The following is a 26993-nucleotide window of genomic DNA, read 5'->3' on the forward strand; positions in this document are numbered from 1 at the left end:
CTGTCTCAGTGCGAGAAATGGAGGGAAGTTGGGATCCCCCAGCAAGACACCCAAGGATGTGCATGGAGCAGTGAGGGATGTGCCATGCATGCCTCATACCTTGGCTGAGCCACCTCATAACGAGTGCAAATTAAACCCTGTTCTGGAAGGCAGAGGATGAATCAAAGGCAGATGTCTGCTGGTAGTGGGTTTTCCTGCTGTTGGGTTTTAGCTGGAGTGTGTTCCTGGGGTTAACCCCTCCTGAGCACCTCCTGCCCCATCCTGTTCCCATCTGCATTCAGTGCCAAGTGTCCCCCCGCCCTTCTGTCCACACAGCCCCTTTGAGATCCCTTCCTTCCCTGCTACCCTACCCCACACAGCCACCTCCTGCTAGCCCCTACCTCCCCCCCCCCCAAAAAAAAAACCACAACGACCCTTTCCAATTTCGCTCTCTTTATTATTTATCACTCTTTCAAAATAGGATATGTTCAAAAAATATAAATAGGTGCAGGGAACGCTGGTGCCCCGCACGGTCCCCTGGAAAGAGCACGTCGTCCCGGGATGGGCGCAGCGCTGTGGGGCGGTGGTGGGGGGCTCTCAACCTCCCCCCGATTCCCCCCACCGCAGCCCCCGGCCCTCCCGGTACATTCACTGCCCCTCTCCCCACCCGCCCCGACGCGCCGCAGCAGTAGGATTCTGGAAAAAAAAATAAAATAAAATTAACCCCAAAAGGTGCTGTTCACCCCGGAGATTAAATAACAGAAATAATTACATTGTTCGTGGATAAAATCAGGAAAAAAATAATCATCTTTATTATTTAACTTAACCCCCTGCCCTCTGCGATCCCACCCCCCTCCCTGTCCCCGAAGGCACGACGATAATTGGAACCGGACTGTTAGTAAGAATGCTGACTTCTAATTTGCTTTGCTTTGGTGCTTTGAAAACATTAATTTTTTTTTTTCTTTTTTTATATATATATACACAAAGGTGGGTTTGTCTGTAATATAATTTTTTTTTTTCCTTATATGACAAAAAAGCAACAACAAGAAGAAGAAATCGCCTCTGTTAATATAAGTGTTCCGTAAAAATCTCTCTTTTCTCTCTCTGCTCACCCCTCGCCCCGCTCTAATGGGTGGGTCTGTGCATGACACCGGGTCTCGACCGGCTCCAGGGGCTCCTCTTGTATAGCCGGCGCTGGTAGCTGGAGGCTGCGGGGAGAAATGGCATCGTTAGTGGGATAAGGAGAAACAGGGGAGGAAGGAAAGCAGGGAAAACGCAGCACCAGGAGTGCAGCACTGTGCTTCCCTCCGTCCCTCCCGCCTGCTTTCCCCAGCTCTGGGACTGGGCTGGAGCGGAGCTGGCCAGGAGCCGGCCGGCATTTGATGGATGTGATTTGGCTGAGCTCGATGTCATTGTTGAGAAGCTCCGAGCAGGGATGGGAGCGGGGTGTAGCAGCCTGGGGATGGGCCGGGACGCCTCGAGGAGGGCCAGAAACCCAGCCCCATCCCTGGGGCCATTTCTGTCTCCTCGGCAGGGCTCCCCACTCCCGTCCTCTGCTACTCACCAGCTGCAGGAGCTGCTCCTTTTTTTCTTCTTTTCTTTAAGTAGCCAAGGCTCTTATTAAGCTTTTTGCTCCATCCCTCAGCCCTACCTTCTGGAAAGCTTCCAGCACGGCATCTCCTCATGGCTCAGCACTGCCCTACACCCAGTGCCACCCAATGCACCTGGAGGTGCTCAAGGCCAGGTTGGATAGGCCCTGGGCAGCCTGATGCGGTGGGGGGCAACCAGCTCACAGCAGGAGGTTGGAGCTGGGTGATCTTTAAGGTCCCTTCCAACTCAAGCCATTCTGTGATTCTATGATTAATTCGATTCCCATTCCTCCCAGCTGCGTGCATCCAGCACCTTGAATATCCACATCCCCGGGGGAGAAAAAAATTGGCCAAGGGCATCCCTCTCCACCATCCCGCAGGTGTGGATGATTGGGACCGGGATGGCTGAGACGTACGGTTGATGCAGGATATCCGCGGCTCCTCCCAGTGCCCGTTGGGCTGGCAGCGGATGGTGGGCACGTGGCGCTGGATGTAGCCATGGTCACACTGGTACCGCACCAGGGAGTTGATCTCATAGCGGTCCTTCTTCCGGCCAAAGGTCCGGGCGTTCTCCACTACAGGTGGGTCCCCACAGGCAACTGCAGGAGATGGGCAAAGACAATAAGAGATGGAGAAACCCTGGCAGACAGCTTTCAACCCGTTAGCCCCGTTGCTGCTTCTCCTGTGCTGTCCCATGGAGACAAGAGGGAATGGCCTCAAGTTGCACCAGGGGTGGTTCAGGTTGGATATTAGGAAAAACTTCTCAGAAAGAGTGGTGATGCAGTGGCACAGCTGCCCAGGGAGGTCATGGGGTCACCATCCGTGGAGGTGCTCAAGAACTGTGGGGATGTGGCACTGAGGGCACAGTGGGGATGGACTGATGGCTGGATTGGGTGATATTAGTGGTCTTTTCCAAACATAATGATTCTGTGGTGTCTGTAAGTGGGTGATGGCCGCTCCTTCTGACATTTAAGTGAGGCCGCTGATGGGGTAGAAAGATGCAACCACCTTGCCCATCCCTGAGATGTGGTGGGAGTGATGCCCTCCCTCGTTATTCCCCTGCTGGAATGGCACTTCTGATCCAGATAGTTTCTGTTACTCACATGGGCAGGTGCTACCCCTCAAGCTTTTACAACATCCATCAGTCAGACCCAGGGCTAGAGAATAAGCTGAGAATGGGGAGATTGTTTCCTTAGGAGGGGAATCGATGGAGATACTACAAAAAAGGCACTATTGCTACAGAAGTTCAAAGAAACCTAAATTCTTACAAACTTCAGTGGGAGGCAGGCTTACAGCATGAGCTTTCCTGGCTGAACATGGGGCTGTTACTCTCAAAGAGCTCAGTGGAAGAACAAGGGCTCGTTCCCCCTATGCCCCAATCCCACAGCCATTGGTTGAATCACCCCCATCTTGCTGGTGCACAGCAGGAGTTCACCTGTTCCCTTCTTGCACGTGAAAGGCAGGTGATAGTTGCAGGGGACGTCGTTCCATTCGCCTTGCTCGTGCCAGATCATCACAACGCAGTCCTCGCCCGCGGAGAAGAAGTTGTCGGGTTGGTTGGGCCGCCAGTTCTCAAATTGCTGGGGGGAGAGGAAAACACTTGAGCCTGAGTCCCCTCTCTCCTTCCCTCCTTTGTGTCTCCTCCTGCCTCCACCTGCTAGAGACCACAGCTACCTGCACTGCTACTGCAGCGATACACCTATGGCCATGGTGCCATGGAGCTCAGCCTCTGCTCAGGTGCGGTTTCACCAGAGCTGGTTAAAACCAGGAAAAACCATTTATCTGAGGGCTGCCCTCACACCGTATCCAAGCACTCAACGTGTCACTCGAGGGCTCTGTTCCCAGCACCATTCCTCCCACCAATTCCCCTGCCCCAGGCTGAGGACTGGGTCCGTCCCAGTTACTCACCAGTGAGTGCCCATCAGACCAGCGGAAATCGTTTTCCACAGCTCTGTCACTGAGGCCGATCCACTGATAGTCCTGTGCATGGCCTGGGAAAGCAGAACAGGGATAGAAAGGTAGGTGCTGGCTCACCATGCTGTGTGCAGGCATCCCTTTTCCAGCTCACCTCTTCTCGACCAGGGGCTCTGGGGTCATCTAGCACTTGCTTTTTACATTATTTTGCACAAACCTCTGCACCATAAGTGTGGAGTCCAATGGATGGACCCTTCCTTGTTCTCATGTCCCCCAGGCAGCCCCCAACACTCACTGTTCACAAATTCTTGTTCCTCTGGAGTAATGATGCTGCTCAGGTGGGCTTGATGTTCTCGGCACCTGGACTCTGCATCCATCCATGTCTCCCTCTCTTCAAAGTGCCTGTAGCAGTGGCCCTGGAACTTGATCCAGCCTTCCTCACAGTTTGCCAGGTCTGAAACACACAAAGGAGGGTTGAAAAGGAGTTGGTGCACCGTCTGACAGCTTTCCAACTCACCTCTTGGCAGCTCACACACTTGTGGCACAGGACAACACATGGTCACCTCCTCTAAAAAGCAAAACCTGACAGTGTTGTCTGCATGGCATCCCAGGGAAAATGATCAGAAGGTACCTAAGACAAATGCAGAAGAGAGGGAAGCCTATGCAGAAGACTCCATATTTGTCACAAAGTTACAAGTGCTATTGGAAAACTCACGTGACACAGAGTTATTTCGGAGCAATTCCATCCCCATTTGTTTTCCTTGACTATTTTTGAGGATCTGATCAAAGCAACAACCCTCTTTTTTCCTCCTGCAGATTTTTGTTGCTTTGGAAAGCGTCTTTGAAACCTGAATCTCCATGCCAGAACTGACATTCATACATCAAAAAGGAATTGAGTGGTGAGAGCCCAGGATGAGGCAGTCACATTACTTGCTGTGGTTCTGGGTTTTGGACGAAAAGCAACCCAAGATGGGAATAAAGAGGTGCGAGCAGGAACTTGCTGCTCTTGGGGTGGGATTCCATCAGTCCTCATGCCTCCCTCCCTTTACAGTAAGGTTTTCTGTGCTCAGTTTCTTTCTTCTGGTGTTAATCTTGGTATGTCGAAGCACTATTGCCTTCAGTAACACAAATTCCTGCTGATCCGCCCTTCTGGTCTTCTTCCAACTGAAGACTGCAGACCTGCTCCACAGATGTTGGGAGGGCTGGTAGCAAGGTGAAGCATTTCGATGTTTTCTGTGCTTTCTAACAGATCAGATGGAATATCTGGAAGTAGTTGAAGCTCTAGGCAATCACACTGGAAAATACCAGCAAAAACTCGTGGAAGGGACACTGACATCGTGACATTAAGGACTGACTCCTGCAGTGTCCTGGAGACTGACAGATTTTAGGGAAAGGAAGATCTGCCTCATGGCAATAATAAAGAATTATATTTACCACTGAATTTGAGTCCTTCCTTTCTTCTTGTATCACCTAGAAAATGGGATGCAGGCATTATGAACCCATAAATCATAGCAAAGAGAAAAGAGAAAATTAAGTCTTGCTTGGACCAAACAAGGTCATGAGCAGCTGCAGGGTAGGAGTCTTCTGGCAGAACAGAAGGCAGCAGGGGTGGGTAAATCAGAGGCTGATTAAGTTGCATTGACAAAGAGACATAAAGACAGCACCATTCCTGCCCAAATGGTCCAAAAATCCTGAGGTTTTTTTATGGTCTACTCTGTACGCTCATACTGAAAGCAGAAAGAGAGATGCAGAGAAAGATGAAGAAAAACCCAATGCATATTAGCGTGACTCATGTCAAGGTGAGTAAGAAATGCAACTTATTCCTCTTGCTTGAGCAAGGCAGGGGACCTTCCTCTCAGTTCAGCTGACAGAAGTTCGGCCTTTCATCAGTTTTAAGAACAAAAAAATGCTTTTTTTTCCTTCTTGCAGAAACAAAAAGAAGTATTAGTGCAGGTCAGAGTGCGCCTCATTTTGAAGTAAAAATAGGTCACTTCATGTTTTCTCAGATATACATTCCCTGCTGGCTTTACCACAGGAAGCCACGTTGAAGAGATGACAGAAATGTCATGCTGTGTCACATCGGTGGAGACTCCCGGAGTGAAGGAGGCTTCTTCACAGAGTGAAACACAATCATTTTTACATGGCTCAGTTGAAGCATCCTTCCATGAAATTCCAGTCTAGCAGAGAAAGTTTGCCTGGGGTGGAGATGTACTCAGATGTTTCCCTACTGTCACAGATGAACAGGAAGACTCTTGACCCAAAGATGCAGCGATCAACACCATCACAGTCTGCATGCAGCTTCACCAGAGAAGCTGAACACAAACAAGAAAGCTGAAGAGGACGCCAGAGGTCCCTGCTTGGGAATCTCAGAGAACACAATGCTGTGATGAAGAAATGAATCAGAATATGGAAGCAGAAGGCTCAAAGCTTTTCCCTACTGTGTTCCAAGCTGGCTGTTAGAGGTTAGCTAATGAGATGAGGGCAGGGCTGATGGGAGCACCTGGGCTCAGCTTTCTGGGGATAGGGCTGGAAGGAGGTAATGAGGCTGTTAGTAAGATTAGCTGAAGCCGAGTAGGCCGTACCGATCTCACACAGGTCCCCTCCGTAGCTGGGAAGGCATAAGCATTTGAAAGAGTCGATGCCATCAACGCAGGTAGCTCCATTCAGACAGGGGCTTGAGTGGCACTCATCAGTGTCTGCAAGAAATCAAGGGCTTCCATTAGGGCTCTGGGCAGAGAATTCCACCAAGAGGAGAACTTGTTTCCTTGCTTGTTAGGAGGGAGTATCGCTTGTTTTGGGAGAACTTGTTCAGGTCTTACTTGATAACATACTGCCACTGCTGCTGCTGGAGGAATGAAGTCAAGAGACCCAACCCACCCTATGAGGAAGACATTCTTTTGATGTCACCTGATGGTTGAACGCCATTCTGGAGATATCAGGGCAACCTCAGCAAGACATTTCCGATACAGCACTCAGTGACTCTGACAGCTGTGGAAACTTCTTTGCCCACCGTCTACCTGATGGGCAGAACACACCAACTTCTGCTGGGTCAGAAGAATATTGTCAAATAGATCCCTGACACACAACTAGCATTGCTGGAGATCATTTTTTCTTAATTCTAATTCAGATGAAGTCCTGGGGTAAGAAATCTCATCTCAGTGAAGCTAAGTGCGGGAGAGAAAAGAAGTGGGTTCAAAGGTGGTTCAGCCTTTTCCTTTTCAGGATCAAAGACTATGGTAGCCTCTTCCTTGGTGAAGAACTCCGGAGTGCAGTGGACCTCTTCACACTACTTGTTTTTTTTGCTTGTGATGGGACTGGAAGAAGCTGTGCATCTTTCTCAGCTGCTGAGTCTCTCATGGTGGTGGAAACTATTCCTACTTTCCCATCTAGAGCATCCCTTAAGATGCTTTCTGCTTTCTCAGAGGTGAAAAGAGAAGTTGGTAATGGGAGGAATTGGACTTCCAACTTTTCAGTGTTTCTCAACTTGCTAATTAGCACAAGCCTGGGTACTAAATGCCATCATCTGGTAGCACTTCCATCCTCTGTCATCTTGGGAAAGAATGAAGGAAGCACGGAAGCAGGTCACAGGTAGGCAGCTTGATCTATATACTAGAAAATCTATTTTGTGCTGGAATTAAAGGTCTTCTTCTAGTATATCTCCAGATTGAGCCTTAATCCTACTCACTGAACTTAAGAATCAGAAGGAAAACCATTCAGAATGAAAAGATCTCGGAGATGTTCAACTCAAGAAACAAGACTAATAAAAAAGTGGGTGGACACCCATGCAGATTATGTTAAAAGATTGATTAGATCTTCATGCAAGACAACATTTCATTCTATTACACTCTGAAGAAATAGAATGCTGTGAAAGTGCTGACTAACACATTCTATGCTCTCCTGGATGAGAGGGGTTAGTGAGGAAACATTCAAAGATGATGAACATGCTGGCTATGGGAATACCAGAGCAGAGTAGTGATGTGAATATCTAGTTGCCCAGCAGCCAATATCTGATATGTCAACTAAAGGCTGACATGCTCTGTAGTGTGCCTGAATGATGCGAAAAACTCTTCCTGACCTTGGGTGGCAAATTGGTTTGTGCTTTGGAGCATGAGAATTGTCTTCTTTATTCTAGATCATATCAATATAAGCAACATATTTGTTCCTCAGATGGTTGATGAACCACTTAATGCCAGTTTTGCAGTTAGCTCTTCACTGAGAGAAGGAATTTCTTCCTCTGTGTTGCTCTTCTAAATACTCATGAAAAAATTCTGGATTTCTATATTCAATACAGTGCAAAGAAAATCTGAGATCTCGTTTCCATGACATTATGAAATACTTTGAGAGTTTCCAGAATGTATGAGGGGTTGTGTGCCTGGTGAGAGAGAGGAGCTGCAGTTGGTTGGCTCTTGTCTGTAGTGACACTTGGAGTTCTTAGGAGACAGAAAACATAGAGGAAAATGAAATATCCTCAGGGATGATGACAGCTCCAGAGGATCCCTGGTCTTCCCAACAGCAGTGGCAGCAGATGTTTCATTGATCCCAGTGGCCTCCAGCTGAACAAGGAAGGAAAGGCTCTTCTTTGTCCATCAAGCTCCATCAAGAGGAAAGCACACTGCGGAAGTGGAAACAAAGCACGTACAAAGCAGAACATTTAGTGGGGAAGAATGAGACTTTGGTCATCCTCAGCAATGTGGAGTAGAGTTTTGGTACATCCGAGGTCTCTTCTGAGATGCATGGGACTCGCTGGGAGCTGCCATCCCTGATGCTGAAGGAAGAAGGAGCAGACACATGCAAATTCATTGCCACAAGTCTCCAGATGGGAAATAACACTGGAAAAGAATTTCCTTTTACAGATAATGTATATAATATGACTGCTCATATTATATATGCTGTAAAAACAAAGCTCTGCATACAGTATGTATGTTAGATACATAGACACATACACTTGTATATATCACACAAAAAGTGTATACTCATCAGTAGTGTTAGGAGAACAGACAACAAATACAAATGAGACAGTTATTTTTTCCATAAGCACGGTGCAAGTGGCTGGAAAGAAGACATTCTAAGCACATGATGATCATAAATACCAAATCCCCCCTTCAGCCTAGTTGCTGTTGGGACAGCGACTGAATCTCCGTCTGGATGCTCAATCATAGAACAGTTTCAGTTGGAAGGCCATCTGGTCCAGCTCCCCGCAATGAACAGGGACACTTCCAGCTTGATCAAGTCACCAGGCTGATATCAGGAAACTCAAACATGTTAGCCAGCCTGGAGGAAAAGTTGCTGATTTTGGTCCCCCCAGAAAATCTGGTCTTTTAGAAATGTAAGCTTTAAACTGGCAGCCACGTTGCCTCTGGAAACCGTGGCAAGCTGGTTTGTGGGTACTTCTAGGATATCACATCAAAGCCACTGGATTTACAGGAGGTGAGAACTCCAGTAAAAAAACCCCATCTATCACTCAATGCTTGGTTCCTCCTTCTTAACCTTTTACATACCATAAGCGTATCCCCTTCCACAGGGTTTATGGCTGGGTGAGGTCAGTAAATCACTGTGCCCATCCCCAGCAGCAGGAAAGCCTGCAGCAGGGGGGATTTGACATTCTTAGATGTAAGTGAGCTATTTGTTTGCTTGGGTGAGCAGCCATTCAAAAGTCAGCTTTGCTTTAAGGTGCAGCTCAAGAGCTTATCAGCGAACAAGGAGAAGAGACTACTGCTATTATTACCCAGTGCTAACAAAGAACAACTGATGTGGCATGGGATGCAGAACAGAGGCAGCCCTGGCTTTCAAGAGCTTCAGCTCTGAAACAGAAACAGGGAAGAAAATGCTTTGCAGTGCCGAAAATAGGAAGCCCACTTAGAACTTATTATTAACTCACTTCTCAAGGATAATGCAAAATTAAGAGCTCTTTGGGAGATGCTTTGCACCGTACTTAATATCACCCAGAAATTACAAAGGATTATTCAAATCTATTGTGACAACTGGTCCTATTTTATACTACTAACAGGACCTGAGGGATAACTTTTGGATTATTTCTTATTAATGAAACCAAAAATCAAAACAGAAAAACCTCTAATGTAAATAGGGTCTTGCATCTGGAACTTGTAAACTGTTGGCTGGCAAAAGCAAGGGGAGCTACAGAGTTACAGTACAATCTTTGAATTTGCTTCACACCATTCACTTCCTCAGCTTTCTCTTACACTGCCAGATACTTACTATATTTAGTCAGTACTATTTTCTTTTGATGCAGCTAAACACAGCACAAGTATTCTCCCAGTGCCTTTGAAGACAATGTGCTGTACTAGATCATGGAAATTGGAAAGAGAAATCCTTTAGAAATGAAATAGATCAGTCCTGGTTTTGCTCAGAAGGCAAACGGCATGCAAAGTGAGCACACAGTGAGAGAGAAGGAAAGACTTTCAAGATCCTTCATCCCAAGCTAAGCAGACAAATACTAGAAACAGTGCTAATGTTCCTTAAAACAACACAATCTGTGCACTTCTCTCAGTGACAGCCTGCATCCAGATAGCAAAAGTACTCATGAAATGAAGTTAGCTTTGTGCTTAGAACACTTATGGAGGAGAAGCAGACTGCAGACAGGCTGGGTGCTACCACCTATCTCCTGAACAAATTCTAGTCTTATGTTGCGAGGAACTAGCTCAGAAAAATACTCTATGATTTGTACTCTTGCTTTTGTTCTGCATAGAAGAAAATGTAAAGCGGAAACACGAGGCATTTTCTGAATGTCCAACAGTCCCTGATGTGCTCCTCACCCCTTCTTTATAGACCTTCCTGTAAGTGTGATTATCCAAACAGGCATTCAGAGACCAGCTGCATCATTATCTTCTAGAGACTGAGATAAAATTCCAGGTACAAGTTAAATTTGCCTTTCTGAGTCTCCAGGGAAGTTTGAATTGATCACTCAAATAGAGAAGAAAAACATCTGACTGACTGACTCCTACCAAGGAGAGAAGAGGAGGAGCTGAGGAGAGCAATGTAGCTCATGTAGCCAGCTAGTGATGAGCAATTAAGTTACTAAAAGAATTAACTATTTAATTAAACCAAAGCTGTTTCTAGAATGATCTTTTTGAAGGAAAAAAGAAAAAAAGAAAAAAAAGACTATCCCTTGGATTTCTGTGGTGTGAAGGAGGAAACACCATCAATACCTTTTCTCACTTGGATTCTAACCTTAGCTGCTTTGGGGCCACTGGTGGAAGACTCCATGCGTTCTTTTCACCAGAGGCAAGCAAAACTTAACACAAATTGCTGCCATTTCAGCACATTTCTATTTTTCCCTTGACTCGAGTGAAGTTTTTAAAACATTGGCTGGTCAGAATGCTCCAAACCACAGCCTTTCACTGAAGCGCCAGCGTGCTCTTCTCAGTTAATAATTATTTGTCTTCAAATGTTACCCGAAGCAAAAAGACCCACTGAGCTGGCAAAGCTCTGGGTGGAGAAGCCAAGTCTATGGCCATTTCTTCATGCTGTAGGCTTGTAGGCTTCCCGTCGTCAAGGATGAATCCAACTGCTGACAAAGACACGTGCAGGCAAAGCCTTCAATTTTGTTAAAAACTAAAAAATATTGGCATCCCAAGTGTTAACCTCCAGTCTTCTTGTCCTTGTGGCTTTGTCTTTGAGAGAGAAGTAGAGCCTACAGAAAAAATGTAATTCTTCTGGAGTCATCCCACTAAAAAGACTGCTGAATCTAGTTGGAACGCTTAAATGGCAGGACAGGAGCCCAGCAGCTTCATGCGCTGCCCTGAGCTCCTTCTGTGAGCTGAACCAGCTTTGGTCATGCCTCAACTGTAGCCGAAACACACTGCACTTAATGAGCATCCACAACACCCTACAACTCTCAGCACAGCACGAGGTTGCAAACCATGGTTCCAACCCGTAGCTCTTCCTTGTAGGCTTTTTGCATTCACAGTCATTCTGAAGAGTGATGATTTCAGAAGAGGATACCTAAGAATATTTTTCCTTCTTTGTTCTTCTTCATCAGCACTGTGCCCTACTTTTCTAGAGGAATTTCACCCCTGTGCAGAGGTGCTGCACATTCATGGTCAGCAACACTTTCTTGCTGCCTGGATGAGCCTTGTTCAGACCCTGACCTGGACTGCATTTCACCCTGAAGAAATACTACAGCAAAGAAGCTTATCAACAAAATAATTCGTATACCCTGGATTATCTTCTAGAGAAGCAAAAACCAAGCACGTGTTCTGAAGCCCATCTCTAGTGTACAAGGAATCCACAGTTAAGCTTTGTGCAGTTATCACTTACCTCTGTCACCTGTTAAGAAACCCCAGCTGCTATATTGCCATCCCCGTGACTCACAAATACACAACATATTCCAATTTTGGAACATTTTTCAAACTTCTTCACACATGAGCTGTCTAACACATGGTTTTCTTTCAAAATGCTTCACAAGAATGTTGGCTAACAACAGCTCTGAAGAATCTGGCAATAGCCTTGTGGGTAATTTATAAAAAGAATAAGCAGTGAAATAAAACAACACTTTGGGGCCAATTTTTTCTCTTTTTGCTGAGCCTTGTTGGCTGGTTCTCTTCCTTCTCATTGTCCTTCTGACTTGTTTTTGTCTCCAGGCTAGGACGTGGCAGCAAGCATGGCCCAAGGGCAAAGCCCATGCGGGATGCAAGGAGAGTTCTGGGGGCTTTCTACAAAGACAGATGGGATGTGTGGGGAGCAGGGCTGTGCTGTGGTCACCTGCTTTCCCAGAGGGAAATGATGCAGAGTGAAATGCAGTGACTTGTCCAAAGCATTTTGAGGACGGGAACGAAGCTTGAAACCAGGCTGAGCAGCACAGAGCCCTGCATTACTGACCCATACCAAATCCAGATCTGTCTGTGCTTAGTGGTGTGGGTTCACCAGGAAGCAGCTGACCAGGAGGCAGCATGGGAAGAGAGTGGAGTGAATACTGCTTTTGCTAGAAGCAGATCTCTTTGCAAACGCATTTTTTGCTATATGTCTGCAACATGGCCAATGTGAACAGAACCACAAGGTATCTAAAAGCACCAGTGTGTTTATGTGACAAGAGGAATGATTTTTGCAGTGGGGCCTGTGCCCCAGAGCCTGCTCCTGGCTGTAGCAAAGTGAAACCAAGCCATTGCCAGGGATGCTGTGGGACATTACAGGGCTCCTTCGTGGCCAAGAAGTGGCTGGCAAGCATGAAAATGTCCCTGCTTGTCTTCTCATTGTAGCATCCTAGTGTCTGCATGGCACGTAAGCACTACTTGGTGGAGTGCTGTCAGAAAGCTGGTGAAGCATTTTCACCATACAAGGTTATTCAGATTTACAATATTGTATCTGTTTATACTTGGCAACTACCAGTCCTGCTAAAGCACCAAAAAGGGGCAGGGTGAAGGGAGCACATGTATCTGTGCAGCTGCCAGAAGCTGTGAGCATCTCCTCACACATTTTGCCCGTTTGTGCTACAGGGAGCAGCGTGCTCAATGCAAATGCTGCACTCAGCAGTGACAAGGCTGAGAGCAGAGATCTTTGTTCCTAGCTGGCTTGTGCCTCTCAGCCCCTTGGCACAGCAAAGCAGCTGATGGAATGGCTGCTGTGGAGCAAGAGCTTGGAAACACCCAGGGCAGCGAGTCAGCACATCATGGAGAGAGAAACAAAGCAGGGCAGAGGCTTGCAGCCTGCCTGATCCAACTTCCCAGCCACATCTCCCAGCCAGGGTGGAAGTCTCAGGCGGGTGGAGCCGTCTTTGCTCTGCTTTTCACATGATGAGAAAAAAAATGTTGTTTTCTTGAGATTAGAGCAATGGCTAAGAGCAATTTCAGACAGGGTGTGAATGCCCTGGTGCCTTCCACTGATGTGTCACACCCAGTGGCTCTCACTGGTCATTCACAGAGCGCACTTTTTCCAGCCCCTGTTCCAGGTCACCTACATCCCAACCATCACCCATGCAACCCAGGGGCACAGGTAGGTGATGCCCAGTCATGCTCCTAGCTGGTGCCAGCTCCACCAGGAGCAGCAGCTGGAAGGAGCAGTCAATGCCTGCTCCCATGCTGCAGCAGGGGAAGGTCCCCGTACACCACTTGGTGCTTCCCCTGGGCTGGCCCTCAGCTCTGCAATGAGCAGGCAGGAGATGTGCCCCCTCCCTCCTTTCCCTTCCTTGGTATGTTAGGGCTGGGAGAAGGCACAGTACCTTCTGTCGTGGGTCCCAGTGCATCTATTGCTTCTTGGGAGGCTGGATGCAGGGCAGCAGTAGCAGTGGCCGGCAGATGGGGACTGTCGAGGACAGCAGCTGTTTCTGTCTCTTGTCCTGACGCCGCGGGAGTGGAGGGCTCTATTTCAAGCCGAGTCTCTTCAGTGTTTCTGGGTTCCTGTGTGAGTTCAACATCTGGAGCGCTGGTACTGATTACGACGTCTGGGACAGAGGTTTCCCCTGAAACGCCTGCGATCAAGTGTGATGTTGCATCAGGAATTTCCTTCTCAGGAGCACTGGAGGGCTCACCACTGGCCAGAGACGTGGCAGCAGTGTCAGTGCTAACAGCAGGCAGCCCGGGAGTTTCCCCACTGCTTTCGTGGGCTGTGGATGTCTCTATGCCAATCTCAGGAAACGCAGACGTTTCACCACGGGCTTCCTGACTTGTGGATGTTTCCACACTGATTTCAGGGAAGGCAGAACTTTCCCCACTTACTTCTTGAATTGTGGATGCCTCTATGCTAACCTCAGGATAGGCAGATCCTTCACCCCTGGCTTCTTGCGTGGAAGTTTCTATGCTAATTTCAGGAAATGCAGATGTTTCCCCACTGGTTTCATGGACAGTAGATGTCTCTATGGTAATCTCAGGAAATGCAGATGTTTCACCCCGGGCTTCTTGACTGGTGGATGTTTCTATTCTAATTTCAGGAAAGGCCGACGTTTCACCGCTGATTTCACGGACAGTTGAAGTTTCTATGCTAATTTCAGGAAATGCAGATGTTTCTCCACTGATCTCTTGAATTGTGGAGGCTTCTATGGTAATCTCAGGAAATGCAGATGTTTCACCTCGGGCTTCTTGACTTGTGGATGTTTCTATTCTAATTTCAGGAAACGCAGAACTTTCCCCACTAATTTCATGGACTGTGGATGTTTCTATGCTAATTTCGGGAAAGGCAGACGTTTCTCCACTGGTTTCATGGACGGTGGAGGCTTCTATGGTAATCTCAGGAAATGCAGACGTTTCACTCCTGGCCTCTTGACTGGTGGATGTTTCTATTCTAATTTCAGGAAATGCAGACGTTTCCCCACTAATTTCTTGAAAGGTGGATGTTTCTATTCTAATTTCAGGAAATGCGGATGTTTCCCCACTGATCTCTTGTATTGTGGATGTTTCTGTGCTAATTTCAGGAAAGGCAGACGTTTCCCCACTAACTTCCTGAATTGTGGATGTCTCTGTGCTAATCTCAGGGTATGCAGATGTTTCCCCGCTGGTTTCTAGATTCGTGGATGTTTCTACACTAATCTCAGGGTATGCAGACGCTTCCCCACTGATTTCTTGACCTGTGGATGTTTCTATACTCGTTTCAGGGAAGGCAGATGTCTCACCACTGATTTCATAAGCTGTTGATGTTTCTATACCACCTTCTGCAGATGTTCCTCCACTCAGGTCTCCAGACGCAGAGCCCTCACCATTTGGCCCAAAGATATAAGGAAATGTGACAGCTGTTTCCCCACCCAGCTCCTGTGAAACCGTTGGCCTTGTCACAACTTCTACTAAATCGGATGTGACTAAAGTGACTTCTGGAAGCCCCGAGTCCTCCCCACTAATATCAGTCACTGCTGAAGGTTGTCCACTTAGATCTGTGGCTCCAGAAATGTCTCCACTGAAATACGGGATCCCGGATGGCTCTCCACTGAAGTCTCCTGTTCCTGAAGGAAGCCCACTAGACTGCACAGCTCCAGACCCTTCTCCAGATAGTCCTCTGTCTCCAGAAAGAAATCCACTGATTTCTATCATCCCAGAAGGTCCTTCTCCCACCTCCTGCGCAACTGATGTCTGCGTTACAACTTCTACCAACGTGGTATCCACGAGAGACACGGTGGGAAAGCCTGAGGGGAGCCCACTTTCCTCTCCAGACGCAAGGCCACTGGTGACTTCAACCCCAGAGGTTTCTCCACTGCTCTCAACTGCTCCGCTTGGAAATCCACTCATCTCAAGCACTCCAGAAGCACTCCCACCGAAGTCTATGTGTCCCGAAGGCTGACCGCTGACCTCTAAGCTCCCAGACACCATGCCAGAAGTCTCTCCTGAAGGCAGTCCGCTGATCTCCAAGATCTCTTTTGCTTCTGCTTCTGCAGTTGACGGGGTTGTCACTTCTTGCAGGCTGGTGCTTATAAAGGTAATGCCTGAGATCTCACCACTTCCATCAACACCAGAGGTAAGGCCACTCACGTCCACCAGGCCGCTCACCTCGGGTATTCCAGATGGTTCCCCACTGATGTCCAGTCCTGAGGGAAACCCACTGAGTTCAGGCACCCCAAGAGGCTCTCCACTGAGCTCAGGCAGCCCAGAATGTTCCCCACTGAGCTCAGGCACCCCGGAATGCTCCCCACTGAGCTCAGGCACCTCAAAAGGCTCTCCACTGAGCCCAGGCACCCCGGAATGCTCCCCACTGAGCTCAGGCACCCCGGAATGCTCCCCACTGGCTTCAGCACCTGAGGGCAGCCCTCTGGCCCCACTGCTGTCCCACTCTGCAGATGGAAACCCTGACAGCTCTCCTTCACCACTGACTCCAATTGATCCTTTTCCCTCCTCTTGCCGTCCCGGTGCTGCCGTTACAACTTCCACCAAAGTGGAATCCACGAGGGAGACGGTGGGAAAACCAGAAGTGAGCCCACTTTCCTCTCCAGATGGCAGGCCGCTGATGAGCTCAGTGCCAGAGATTTCTCCACTAAATCCAGAATGCAGACCACTGCTTTCAGCTCCAGATGGCATCCCACTAACTTCTGGTATCCTCGAAATAGACACCGATATCTCTTCCTCTGCAGAAGGTAAGCCGCTGGTATCAACAGTGCCAGAAGGCAACCCGCTCACGTCCCCTGAGGGAAGGCCACTTTCTCCAGGTACAAAGCCACTGCTCTGCAGGTCTACAGATGGTAATCCACTTTCTCCAATCCCGGAGTGCTCTCCACTCAGTTCAAAACCTCCAGAAGTTGGTTCTCCACTCGTGTCTGGGGCTCCAGATGCTGAAGGTTCGCCACTGGCTGGGTGCTCTCCAGACTCGGGGAACTCTCCGGACACTTCAGGGATGGAAGCACTGGTACTTGTTTCCTCTGGTATTACAGTAGCTGGAGGAAAAGCAGATGGTCTCGCTGGAAAAGGAGGGAAGAAAGAGAGGGAAATAGGACAACTAGTTAATATTAACAATTTCCTAATTTAACTCCAAACTGACATCTAATAACATCACATTTGGGATAAAGAGCTCTGGCAGAAATCCTTTGATGCCCTCAAATCTGTTAATGAGGATAATGTCTTAAATAATGCTACATACAAATTGCTGGGAAACTGACAGAATACATAAACTTCTGGCATGGGACAATGGCAGCAGTGACACTAATTCCCAGGAGCCAAAATAAAGCTACAGTTTCCTTGGACATGGCATGTGGAAGAAAAGTTTGGTGCTGCCCTGAGCACATCTTGGCTCTGTCATCTGGGCGTGGGGTCAGTTTCTAGGCTGCCTCCTGGACACACAACAACATATTTTGTGAGATGCCCTGGCAATGTAAATGTTGGTCTGCAGCAGCTATGCTGGCCAGTGCCATTCTGGTAGCACAGCTGGTCATGCAGCAAAAAATTCTATATACCTGTGTAGCTCCTCCTGTTGTACCTGTGTGCACAACTAAGTTGCTAATAAGGTGAAAAACACAAAACAAACACAAAAGAATATGGGACTGCATATCAGTTCACAGCCTGTTCCACAGTAATACGCAAAACCAGCAGAGCAAGAAGTCCTTCTTTCAGTTTAAATAACTGAAGTTCCTTGGTCCCACACTTTCTTTGAGACTCAGCATGCCCTCCCTGTCCCATTGCCTCCACTTTAAGGTAGCCAGTGGAGGGTGGCGTGTCCCTCAGGAGCACTGTGTGTCTCAAGTGCCTCCACACTTGCCAGCACACTCCTCTGAAACGCACCTGAAGCTGTTACATGAAAAGCTAATTCCAATGAAGAGAACTCTCTCAGATTCCACCCTCCTCCTCAGCTGCATTTGGAAGGCCCTTCCTTCAGCAAGGACATAGTCAGTTTATTTTAGAAGTGCTCTGGTTCAAGACTACCAATCACAACTCAAGAATGGTGCCTGACCCACCTGAGAGCAGCGATACGTCGGTTGGGATGACCTCTGTTCCCCAGGCTGTCTGATTCTCAGGCTCAGCAGATAGCTCTGTCTCCACAGTTGTCTCCTCCCCAGAAGGTATTCCCTCCACTCCAGGGATCACTTGGGTTACCATCACCTCTTCCTCAAAGTGTGAGGTCACCCCCTCCTCCTCCACGGATGGCAGAGCTGGAATAGAAAGACACAGGATAGAGTGTCCAAGAGTTCATAGTCCCAGATGAAGCAGCTCCGTAAGTGATCCAGATACCAAAATAATAAGCCGTGGTGAAAAAGTATGCTGAGCTCCTGATACTGGGAGTCAAGCTGAGCAGAGAAGTGAAGGCAGAGGGAACCAGGTGAGATTTTCCCTCTGAGGCATTATGAAGGCCAGGATAGGACCCCAGGCAACCTGATCTAGTGCTTGAGTTAGTGGGTGGCAATCCGGCCTGTGGCAGGGCGGTTGGAAGTGGATGATTGCTGAGGTCCCTTCCAACCCAAGCTGTACTATGACCAAGTTAAGAAAGTAAGTACACAGTTATGAGAGTGTGCTCCCGAGGTCCAAGAAGAAGCAAGGCTTTGGTGAATCCCACTTAGCCCTAGGTAGGACCCCGATGCACCCTTGCTCCCATTGCAAAACCCATTCCCCAAAGAGGAAGGACCTAGGAGGGATGGGACAGTACCTCTGAAGCAGAAAGCGTGATGCCGTGACAGAGGGTCAGGAAAGCCCGTCTGGTTGTAGTGCTGGTAGATGGTCCTCACACCAGGTGCATCCCCCCCGCAGCCAGGACGGGGGCTCACGATGGGGTACCGCAGGCTGCCGTCAGCCAACCACCCAGGGTAGCACCTATCCAGGCCTTGCTTCCAGGCAGCGTGGAGTTGTCCAGCAGAGGCCAGCGTTGCATTTTGGCTTGCACAGTACAGCTGGGCTTCTTGGAAGGTGAACCGCTCTGGCTGGGTTGCAAAAAACACCTCACCTGTGGGCCGATAGAGAAGACAAGCGTGAGTCTGAACCTCAGCACCTCTGGCATCCTGCGGTGTGCCTGCTGTTACCCGCACACGGAGGAACGGGGAGAACATACCCTTCAGCCTGTCGATGTAACAGTACACATCGTAGGTCTCTGAGGCCGGGCGCATGCCGTATGAGCGCACGCCTGGGGAGCTCTCTTTGTCTCCTACACAGTTGCTGCGAGGATTCACAATGGGATACCTGACAAAAGAAGAGAGGAGGTGACCCGCAGTCAGCTTTATGTACTCTGGGCTGAAGGATCTCAGCATACTTGGGAACAGGACATCATATCTTCACATTTAGAGGTGCTCGGTAACCCCAGCATGACTTGGAAACATATTTAATCTGCACTTACAGCTTGGGGCGGTGAATACAAACTTTCCTCCATTTTTTCATACATGTCAGCTCACTGTGAAATTCATCACTAATCACACAGATTAGGAACAGACTGAGAAGAACGAGTCTATTGGGCACTATATGATGAGACAACTTTAGGCTGGGACAGTTTTATCTGCAGATAAATACAGCAGCAGTGCAGACCAGAGGGAAGCCTCAAGTTCATAGAATGGTTTGAGCTGGAAGGGACCCTTAAAGGTCATTTAGTCCAACTCCCCTGCACTGAACAGGAACACCTACAGCTGATCAGGTGCTCACGTCCAGCCTGACCTTGGATGTCTCCAAGGGCGGGGCATCCATCATTCATGGCTGAATAATCGTTTCACAGAGATGTATTCCCTTCATCAATATGGCTTTACCTGACCGTCTGGTCCCGCAGCCAGCCAGCATCACACTGATCAAAGCCAGCCTCGTAGGCAGCCTGGAGCTGCTCAGGAGTGGCAATAACAGCGTTGTTCTCCAGGCAGGCCCATTGGGCTTGGACGAAGGAGAGGGCATATCTGCTGGTGGCAGCACGGTAGTGAAACACCACGCCTGAGGAAAGAGGAACCATGGTGATACAGGGCATTAGGAACCCCCAAACTGAGATATGTCACCAGATAGGATCTTCCCAACAGCAATGCAAGGAACACTCCTGCAAACTCACTTGGATGGAGATCCCTCATTCATTGAGCTCTGCTGCATTATAGGGTGATGTTCTGGGCATCTCTATAGCCTTCCTGGGGGATCTAATTCCCTTGACCTTCCCCTCCCCAGATGCACAAGGGAATGCAAAGTACAACCACTGCAGCCCCAGGTATCAGACATTTGATCCCCATCCTGCTTATGATGAAGAAGCACTGCAGCCCCCCTCCAAGGCCCTTCCACCCCACCCATGGTGGAAGCATTCAGCCTGCAACTCCAAGTACCCAAACAGGCCTGTAGACCTCTAGAGATCTGGATGTCCTTTGCACTGGCAGAAGATCAGACTATTTTCAGACCATCTTCACTCTTCTTGGAGTGCTTGTGACTTACCAGTGGGGGAAATGGGCTGCCTGGGGAGGAGGGCAACATCAGGGGCTGCTGTCACTTGCACGAGATGATCTTCTACAGTGAATGGTGAGGCAGACTCCAGTTCTGGCGTGGCAGTCACTCCTATGGCCACTTCCACCGAGCTCACCTCTGCCATTTCGGTGGTGAAAGCAGTGTCTGAGACTGATGTGGTGACCTCTTCAGGCACAGCCCATATCCCTGTGACCTCCTCTCTGGTCACGTTCTCTTCCCCTGGGGAAGCTGTCTCTACTGTGACACTGGTGGTGAAGAGGTCGGGCAGGACGGTGAAGGCTTCGTACAGCTCAGTGGCGGTGGCTGTGATCTCCATGGGCTCCAGGGTAGCGATGCTGCCACGGGCCTCCTCCTCCGTGGCATTGCGTGGCAGGGGCAGCTCCACCTCAGTCTGAGTGACGGTCTGTATGGTGAAAGCACTGCCCAGCTCGGTCCCAACCTCATCGGTGAACTGTCCTGGGATCAGAGCCTCGAAGTCATCACCTACATTGAGAGACAAAGCAAGGATTGCAGGACGTGGTCAGTCCAGCAAGGTGTACAGTGCTGGTGCTGTCGTGGAGGGGGAGATGAGAGTTTGCTGGCTCCAATGGCAGCAGGGCACGGAATCACAGAATCATGGCACGGTTCGGGTTGGAAGGGACCTTAAAATACCATTTAGTTCCGACCCTCTGCCGTGGGCATCTTCCACTAGATGAAGTGCAAAGCCCCATCCAGCCTGGTCTTGGATATCCATGAGTTGGAGGCAATGATTCGCCCCAGGCTCCCCAGCTGGAAAAGCAGACGGCTTTCCCCGTTCTCCCAGCTCCCGTTCCCGGGAGCACCCTGCACAAATCCGAGTCTGCACTGACCTCTAGTGCCTGCCGCAAGGATCTCAAGGTGGCATGGGAGCAAGGAAAACCTCTACAGCAACTCTGAGCCTGAGGAAGGCACAGAGATCCTTAAACTAACTGCATGAAGTCACACCTGGATCACTGCCCTCCTGCTCTGCTCAGCTGGGGACCGAGGAACTCATCACATACAAGCATGCTACCTCCATCACCGAGAAAGCTGAGGTCACTCAATGTAGCAAACTTAAACAAGTGCTTTACTCCCACCTTCCCCCTCCCAAATCACTTTTCTGCATGAGTCACGTCCCTTAGGACAATATGTTTTGTTGACATCCCACTGAACAGGTCAGCCTGCAGATGGGGACTGAAAGAGCAGCACTGAACCGAGCAAGCCAGGGAGGGATGGCAATGCAGCGAGGCGGGTCTCAGCTGGGGAAGGAGAACTAACAAGATACCATCAGGCTTTGCCCATAATACTGCTGTCCCCGCTCTATTTATTTCCAATTCCATTTTCCTGCTATTTCATTTAAGCCAGTACCTCTCAGATCTTAAAGGATTCAATAAATTAGCCAGAGATGCTCAAGCAAGGACTGGCTGTACTCAGCAATTCTGAATGAATGTCCTGAGATAACCGGAAGGCTGTGTTATAGGAACATAGGTCACATAGATAGATACCAAGAAGCCTGAGAGCTTTTACAGGGACAAATGCTTGGGCCTCCTGATGCACAAATCATACATATATCTGGGCACAATTGGTTTAAATGAAAAGGTTTTCAGAACATACTATTTTTGTAAAGATGGATTTCTACGTGAATGCTGTCCCCTCTGCCTGCCCTAAGCTGATCGTGCGCAGCTGTGTTTGTCCTCTCCTTGCTGCAGGGAGAAGAGAGCAGGCAGGAGAAAGAGGGCGTAGTGGGGACACTCTGCACTTCCCAGGCACGATTTTGCCAGAGGCTGCTGCACTCTGATTTATCCCAGCATGGACACTCAGATGTGTGTCTGCACTGCATCACAGCACTACGCAGGGTCAGGTCTGTTCCCTTTTTCCTTTGCTTCCATCTCCAGCACTCAAAGTCCTCTACATGGACTACCTGAGGTCTGTTCCACATCTCCTGAACTGCTACTTGGACAGACATCCATGCGCTTCTGGGACTCTTTATTTCCTACCTGAACATGAATACATGAAGAGAGGCTAAGATCAGGACCTTTGCAAAAATAAAGAAAGAAATAACAAAAATCAAAGAAGCAAGAAGCTTCTCTGCCTTAGTCAGAGAGGGTCTATCATAAAGGTAAGTATCGTACAGAGAGACTAGCAATGCAAGTGTTTGGAGGCACTGGCTAACGAGGACAGGTGAAACAGTGAGCTGCAATCTGTCTTTTTTATTGGCGTGCCTTCTGTGCTGCTCTGCAGTGACCAGAATCACAGAACCACTACACCACTACCTGGGAGTGCCTGAGATGAAAAATGACCAGCAGTGGAATACTTTCCTCCCCCATCTGCCTGTGTGAATTACTATAATTAATTTAATTCATGCTCCTAGGCTGCATTAGTGAATGGTTTTGAAAGAAAAATTGGAATAGTCCCATCTTGTCCCCATTCAAAACAGCAGACAAACACTGGTGAAGACTGTGAGGAAAATGCACCGGGGATGTTTTCAGGTTAAGTTAGCTGCAAACAAGGAGCTCCTTCTCGCTTACGTAGGTAAGGAGACATCACTCAGAGCACTCACCACTGTAGCAGATGGCATCGTAGCGGGAGCTGGGGTGAGGGTACCCCGTCTGGTTGATAGGGTTCAGGTAAACGGTCCGCACGCCCACCAGGTTCCCTCCACAATTGGGCCGTGCTCTGGAAATGGGGTAGCGAACGCTGCGGTCAGCCAGCCAGCCTGCACTGCACATGTCCATGCCATCCTTCCAGGCCAAGTACAGCTCGCCCGTGGTGGCCAGGCGGGCTCCCAAGCTGTGGCATTTGTCAAAAGCTTCCTGGAAGGTGAACTTCTCGGGTGAGGTGGCGTAGAAGACTTTGCCTGCAATCACAAGATCCATTAGCACAGGGGGTTAGCTACTGAGTTTAATCCCAATTCCCAATCCCAATTCCCATTCCATCAGACCTGAGTCTGGATAAAATGAAAGTCCTGTGTCCTACAGTTTAACTGCAGCCTCATGTTGGTGATTATCTCTGAAGACCGGAATAAAGGGGTTCTTAGGGAGTAAGTTAGTTGGAGGAAGACTTACTTAACTATCTGGAGTCAAATGGCAAGTGGAAGATAAAGGCCAATTTCAATTCTGATGTGCTGAACAATTCAGTGGATCCCAGTTATATGCATAGTGGGCACTTCTGGAAATCACATGCTGGAATGGGTGGTCAGAGACATGTGGGACAGCATGGCTCTGTTGGAGGGTAGAGCAACTGCACCCTCTATGCTGCATTAATCTTTTAACACTAAAATATTCAAGGTCTTACAAATAGAATGTAGAGAACATTTGGCTTTGCTGGCAGATGTGATTTCCACCTTTAAATTGTCATCTTCTAGGTCCTTTGTGCCCTGTTGTCTGGACTAGGCACAAGCAGAGCATTGGCTGCTTCTGCTTCTAGTGAGAACCCCCCAGTCACCTTGCATTTGCTCTGCATAGCAGTAAACATCATAGGTTTCATCTGTCTCACGGACACCGTAGGTCCTCACTCCTGGAAACTCATCCTTGTCACCGTAGCAGCGCTCCCGGGGCAGATGGATGGGGTACCTGGGGGACAAGGTGCATAGAAGCAGGATGGGGCAGCAGCACAGGGCTGGAGGAGCTAGCATCCTGCTTTCCCCGTGACAGTCCTGAGAACCAGCCAAAGACATCAGAGACCAAGGTGCCCACTAATGGGGACACAGGACTCAGCATGGTTGAGCCACACTTGTGGATTTTCTTGGCATTTCCCAACTGCTTCTCAACCATACTCCTTCAGAGGCTTTGTTACAATAGACCTTCCCTCGAGTGGCTTTTATCTCCCCTTACCTGACAGTCTGGTCAGCCAGCCAGCCGGCATCGCACTGCTCGTACCCATCCTCATAGGCAGCCTGCAGCTGCTCAGGGGTGGCAATGACAGCACTGTTCTGGATACAGGCCTGCTTTGCCTTCTCAAAGTTCAAGGTGTACCTTGTGGATATTGCTCTGTAGTGGAACACGACGCCTGGAAAACACAATGGCCAGCATGGACACGTCTGCTGGAGAGCAACCAGCCCCTTTACCTCCAAAGGAGTCAGGGATTCAAAGAAAGGGGAGAAAAACAATGAATTATTTGTACTGTGATGTAAGTTTGAGCATCTTAAACTAAAGGGTGGTTTGGTGGACCTTGCAGAGCACATGACATTTTATACTAAGGCAAACCACTTAAAGTCTGTAGATTTTCTGAAGGTATCTAAGTTTTTGTTTGTTTGTTTGTTTGTTTTAATAAACAGGACTCTATATAAAGGATGGCTATCTGTATGCTCTGGTCTGGCATCAGTTCAGTGGAAAATGCACCAGGAGGCAATGAGGGGACTGTGATGTGGATACTCCAGTGCATGAAACCCGCAGAAGCCTCCTGGTTTTTCCTGTTGTGGTGGAAGCTGTCCTCCTGGCCTTCACTGAAAGCAAAACCCTTGATAAAGGTAAGGATTGTAGGAACCCCAACTTTACTTATTTTATCCTTATTAATAGAATGAGCTTTGGGGAAAAAAAATTCCAGAACAGACTAATTGTCCAGCTGAGGGCATCCCTTCTCCTGTAATATTTGGAAGAATTCAAAGGCTTTGCACTAGCCCTGCTCCTGATTCACTCCTCTGAGCAATGGCCCAGAATATCCAGCTCCACCTCCTGCCAAGACATCATCTTGCCGTCTCTGTAACTCACCTTGTCAGAAGAATCAGTTTATTGGCATCATATTCTGCCATGAGTCATTCTACTGTTTTGTTTGCTCTGCTGGAATAAATGCTTGGCCCACGGCTTGTGCTCACCTGCACATGGCCCCGTGTGACCTGACCAGAAGGGCTGGTGCTTATGAAGAGAGCAGCACCTTCTCTCCTTTCTGCCCAGGCCAGATCCTGGGAGGAAGCAGCAAAGGCAGGGTCTCACCTTTCACCAGGACTTCTATTGTGTCTTGTCTGTCCTCAATCCCATACATCACTTCACAGCGATAAATCCCAGTGTGGTTGGATCTCAGCGCCTTGATTTCCAAGGTGGCATCAGTAGGGATGGCGGGGTAATTGGGCAAGGAGATCACCTCTTTGTACTCTGCATTGAGCCGGATCTTCCCGCCGGTGGCCACTAGTAAGACGATCTCTGTTTCATTGGAAAGCTTGCTCCATTTGATCCGTGGGGTTAGCAGAGCACTGGTGTCCTCTTCCTCTGGGATGTTGAAATAGCAGGGGATGTTCAGGGAGCTTCCCAGGACAACACGCAGGGGAGACTGCTCAGGTATCTTCACTTCCAGGCCATCGCTACTCTCTGCTAGTTCCCAAACAAAGCAAGGGTTACATCAATAATGCACTTCATCCTAAATATCCAGTGCTTCCATATGCTGCAGTGCCTCTGTCTGCTTTGAAAGCCTCCTACACCCACACGTTCAAGTGTACCCTTTTTGTCTAGTTTGTTGAAAAAGCTTTGCAGAAATGGAGGCTACAACAATTACCCTTGCTCCATCGTTGCTCCTGGGAGTTGGGAGCAGCACCAAACGTGGGGATGAATGGAGTGAAGGGGCCTCCTGCAGTGTGGTTCTGTCCACAACATGAGATCACAACTGATAGGGCAGAAGAAAGGGGGAATGCTGAAACTCCCTTGACTTTCCCATAAACCCGTGTTTGACTGAACTGTCTCCCCATCCTCTCAAGCGCAATAGCAATGACAGATGGTGGCATCGCACCCATCCAAAGAAGGGCCCCATGCATGCACAGAGCAAGTCTTGGGCACACCTAGAGATGTCCCCATTTGGAGATGGGACCACTGTGCAGCACCTTGCTCAGTGCTGGCTCCTAGCACGCTGCAGCACGTACCTGAGAACTCTGCGGAGGCAGCTGTGGTGATGGCTTGCAAACACACAAACACTAGTAGTAGAGTGGTCATAGTTTACCTGCTGGGAACAACACAGGGAAAAAGGATTTATAACAGCTGTATGTTTGTGTAGAGAGGAGCTGTGGGCGACACAGTGGGGCAGGGCAATGCTTTCAGCACCAGCTCGCAGCAGGAGCTGCCCCTGACCAGCATCTTCCATTCAAGCCAACATGGCTCTGGGGCCAGATGTCTGGATACATTTTGTACACCTTAAAGGGAAAACTGTCCCCATAAAATGGAAAAACCAAAGGTTGTAATGCTTTAGTTCCACTCATTGCAATGACAGCGTACATAGACTTAAATGCAAATGGATCCTGAATTGATACAGGGAATCCATAGGATGTAATTCTAGGCCTTGCAGCCCCATACAATAAATATCTTGTCAGGATCCATCAGCTAGTCAGAGCAACCTGATACTTCAGAAAGCTTATGAAAAGAAAAGAGCATCCTACAGACACTGAATGACAGAAGCAATATAGGCTGGACCAACTAAATTAATTTATCATTCATAATAGTTCTTCTGTACTGTATCATTAGATATAAAATAGCTGCAAGTGCTCAAGTCGGTTTTAATATTTCCAGTAAAAACTGTGTCCTCCAGCAACATGACATTGTTTGGCACCACATTTCGACTGTGACTCAGGAGGATGGACCACACCTACTGAATCACCGGAGTTTCCTTTGAGGTCACCTGTCCAAATATTGGCCATTTCTCTTCCGTGATCCAGAAAGATCCCAGCTGGCAGGGAACATCCGGAGTATATAAACTATCAGTCTAGAAGAAAGGGCCTCTAAATAGCATCACTGGCATAATTTGTGGCAAAAAAAAAAAAAAAAAA

General features: G+C 48.6%; 1 protein-coding gene across 1 annotated transcript; it reads right to left on the reverse strand.

Annotated features, from left to right (window-relative positions):
- Positions 1 to 968: 968 nt before the first annotated feature.
- On the reverse strand, positions 969 to 26359 carry ACAN (aggrecan). Its single transcript, XM_019619505.1, has 17 exons — positions 26097 to 26359; positions 25180 to 25551; positions 24082 to 24256; positions 23693 to 23820; positions 22809 to 23105; positions 20222 to 20734; positions 19567 to 19741; positions 18885 to 19012; positions 18486 to 18779; positions 17800 to 17994; positions 13657 to 16809; positions 6065 to 6178; positions 3778 to 3936; positions 3477 to 3559; positions 3004 to 3148; positions 1985 to 2167; positions 969 to 1187 (listed from the first exon to the last, which is right to left on the reverse strand). Exons 1-17 carry the CDS (start codon positions 26164 to 26166, stop codon positions 1105 to 1107), a joined length of 6267 nt encoding a protein of 2088 aa, XP_019475050.1. The 5' UTR covers positions 26167 to 26359; the 3' UTR covers positions 969 to 1104.
- Between the last annotated feature and the right edge of the window lie 634 nt (positions 26360 to 26993).

Source organism: Meleagris gallopavo, chromosome 12 (assembly GCF_000146605.3).
Source record: "Meleagris gallopavo isolate NT-WF06-2002-E0010 breed Aviagen turkey brand Nicholas breeding stock chromosome 12, Turkey_5.1, whole genome shotgun sequence".
Lineage (NCBI taxonomy): Eukaryota > Metazoa > Chordata > Aves > Galliformes > Phasianidae > Meleagris > Meleagris gallopavo.

Coding starts and splice junctions, on each gene's coding strand:
- ACAN (XM_019619505.1), bottom strand. CDS start 26,166: ATGACCACTCTACTACTAGTGTTTGTGTGTTTGCAAGCCATCACCACA. Junction 18,780..18,884: donor TTACATCGACAGGCTGAAGG/GTATGTTCTCCC, acceptor ATCGGCCCACAG/GTGAGGTGTTTTTTGCAACC. Junction 16,810..17,799: donor CGACGTATCGCTGCTCTCAG/GTGGGTCAGGCA, acceptor CTCCTTTTCCAG/CGAGACCATCTGCTTTTCCT.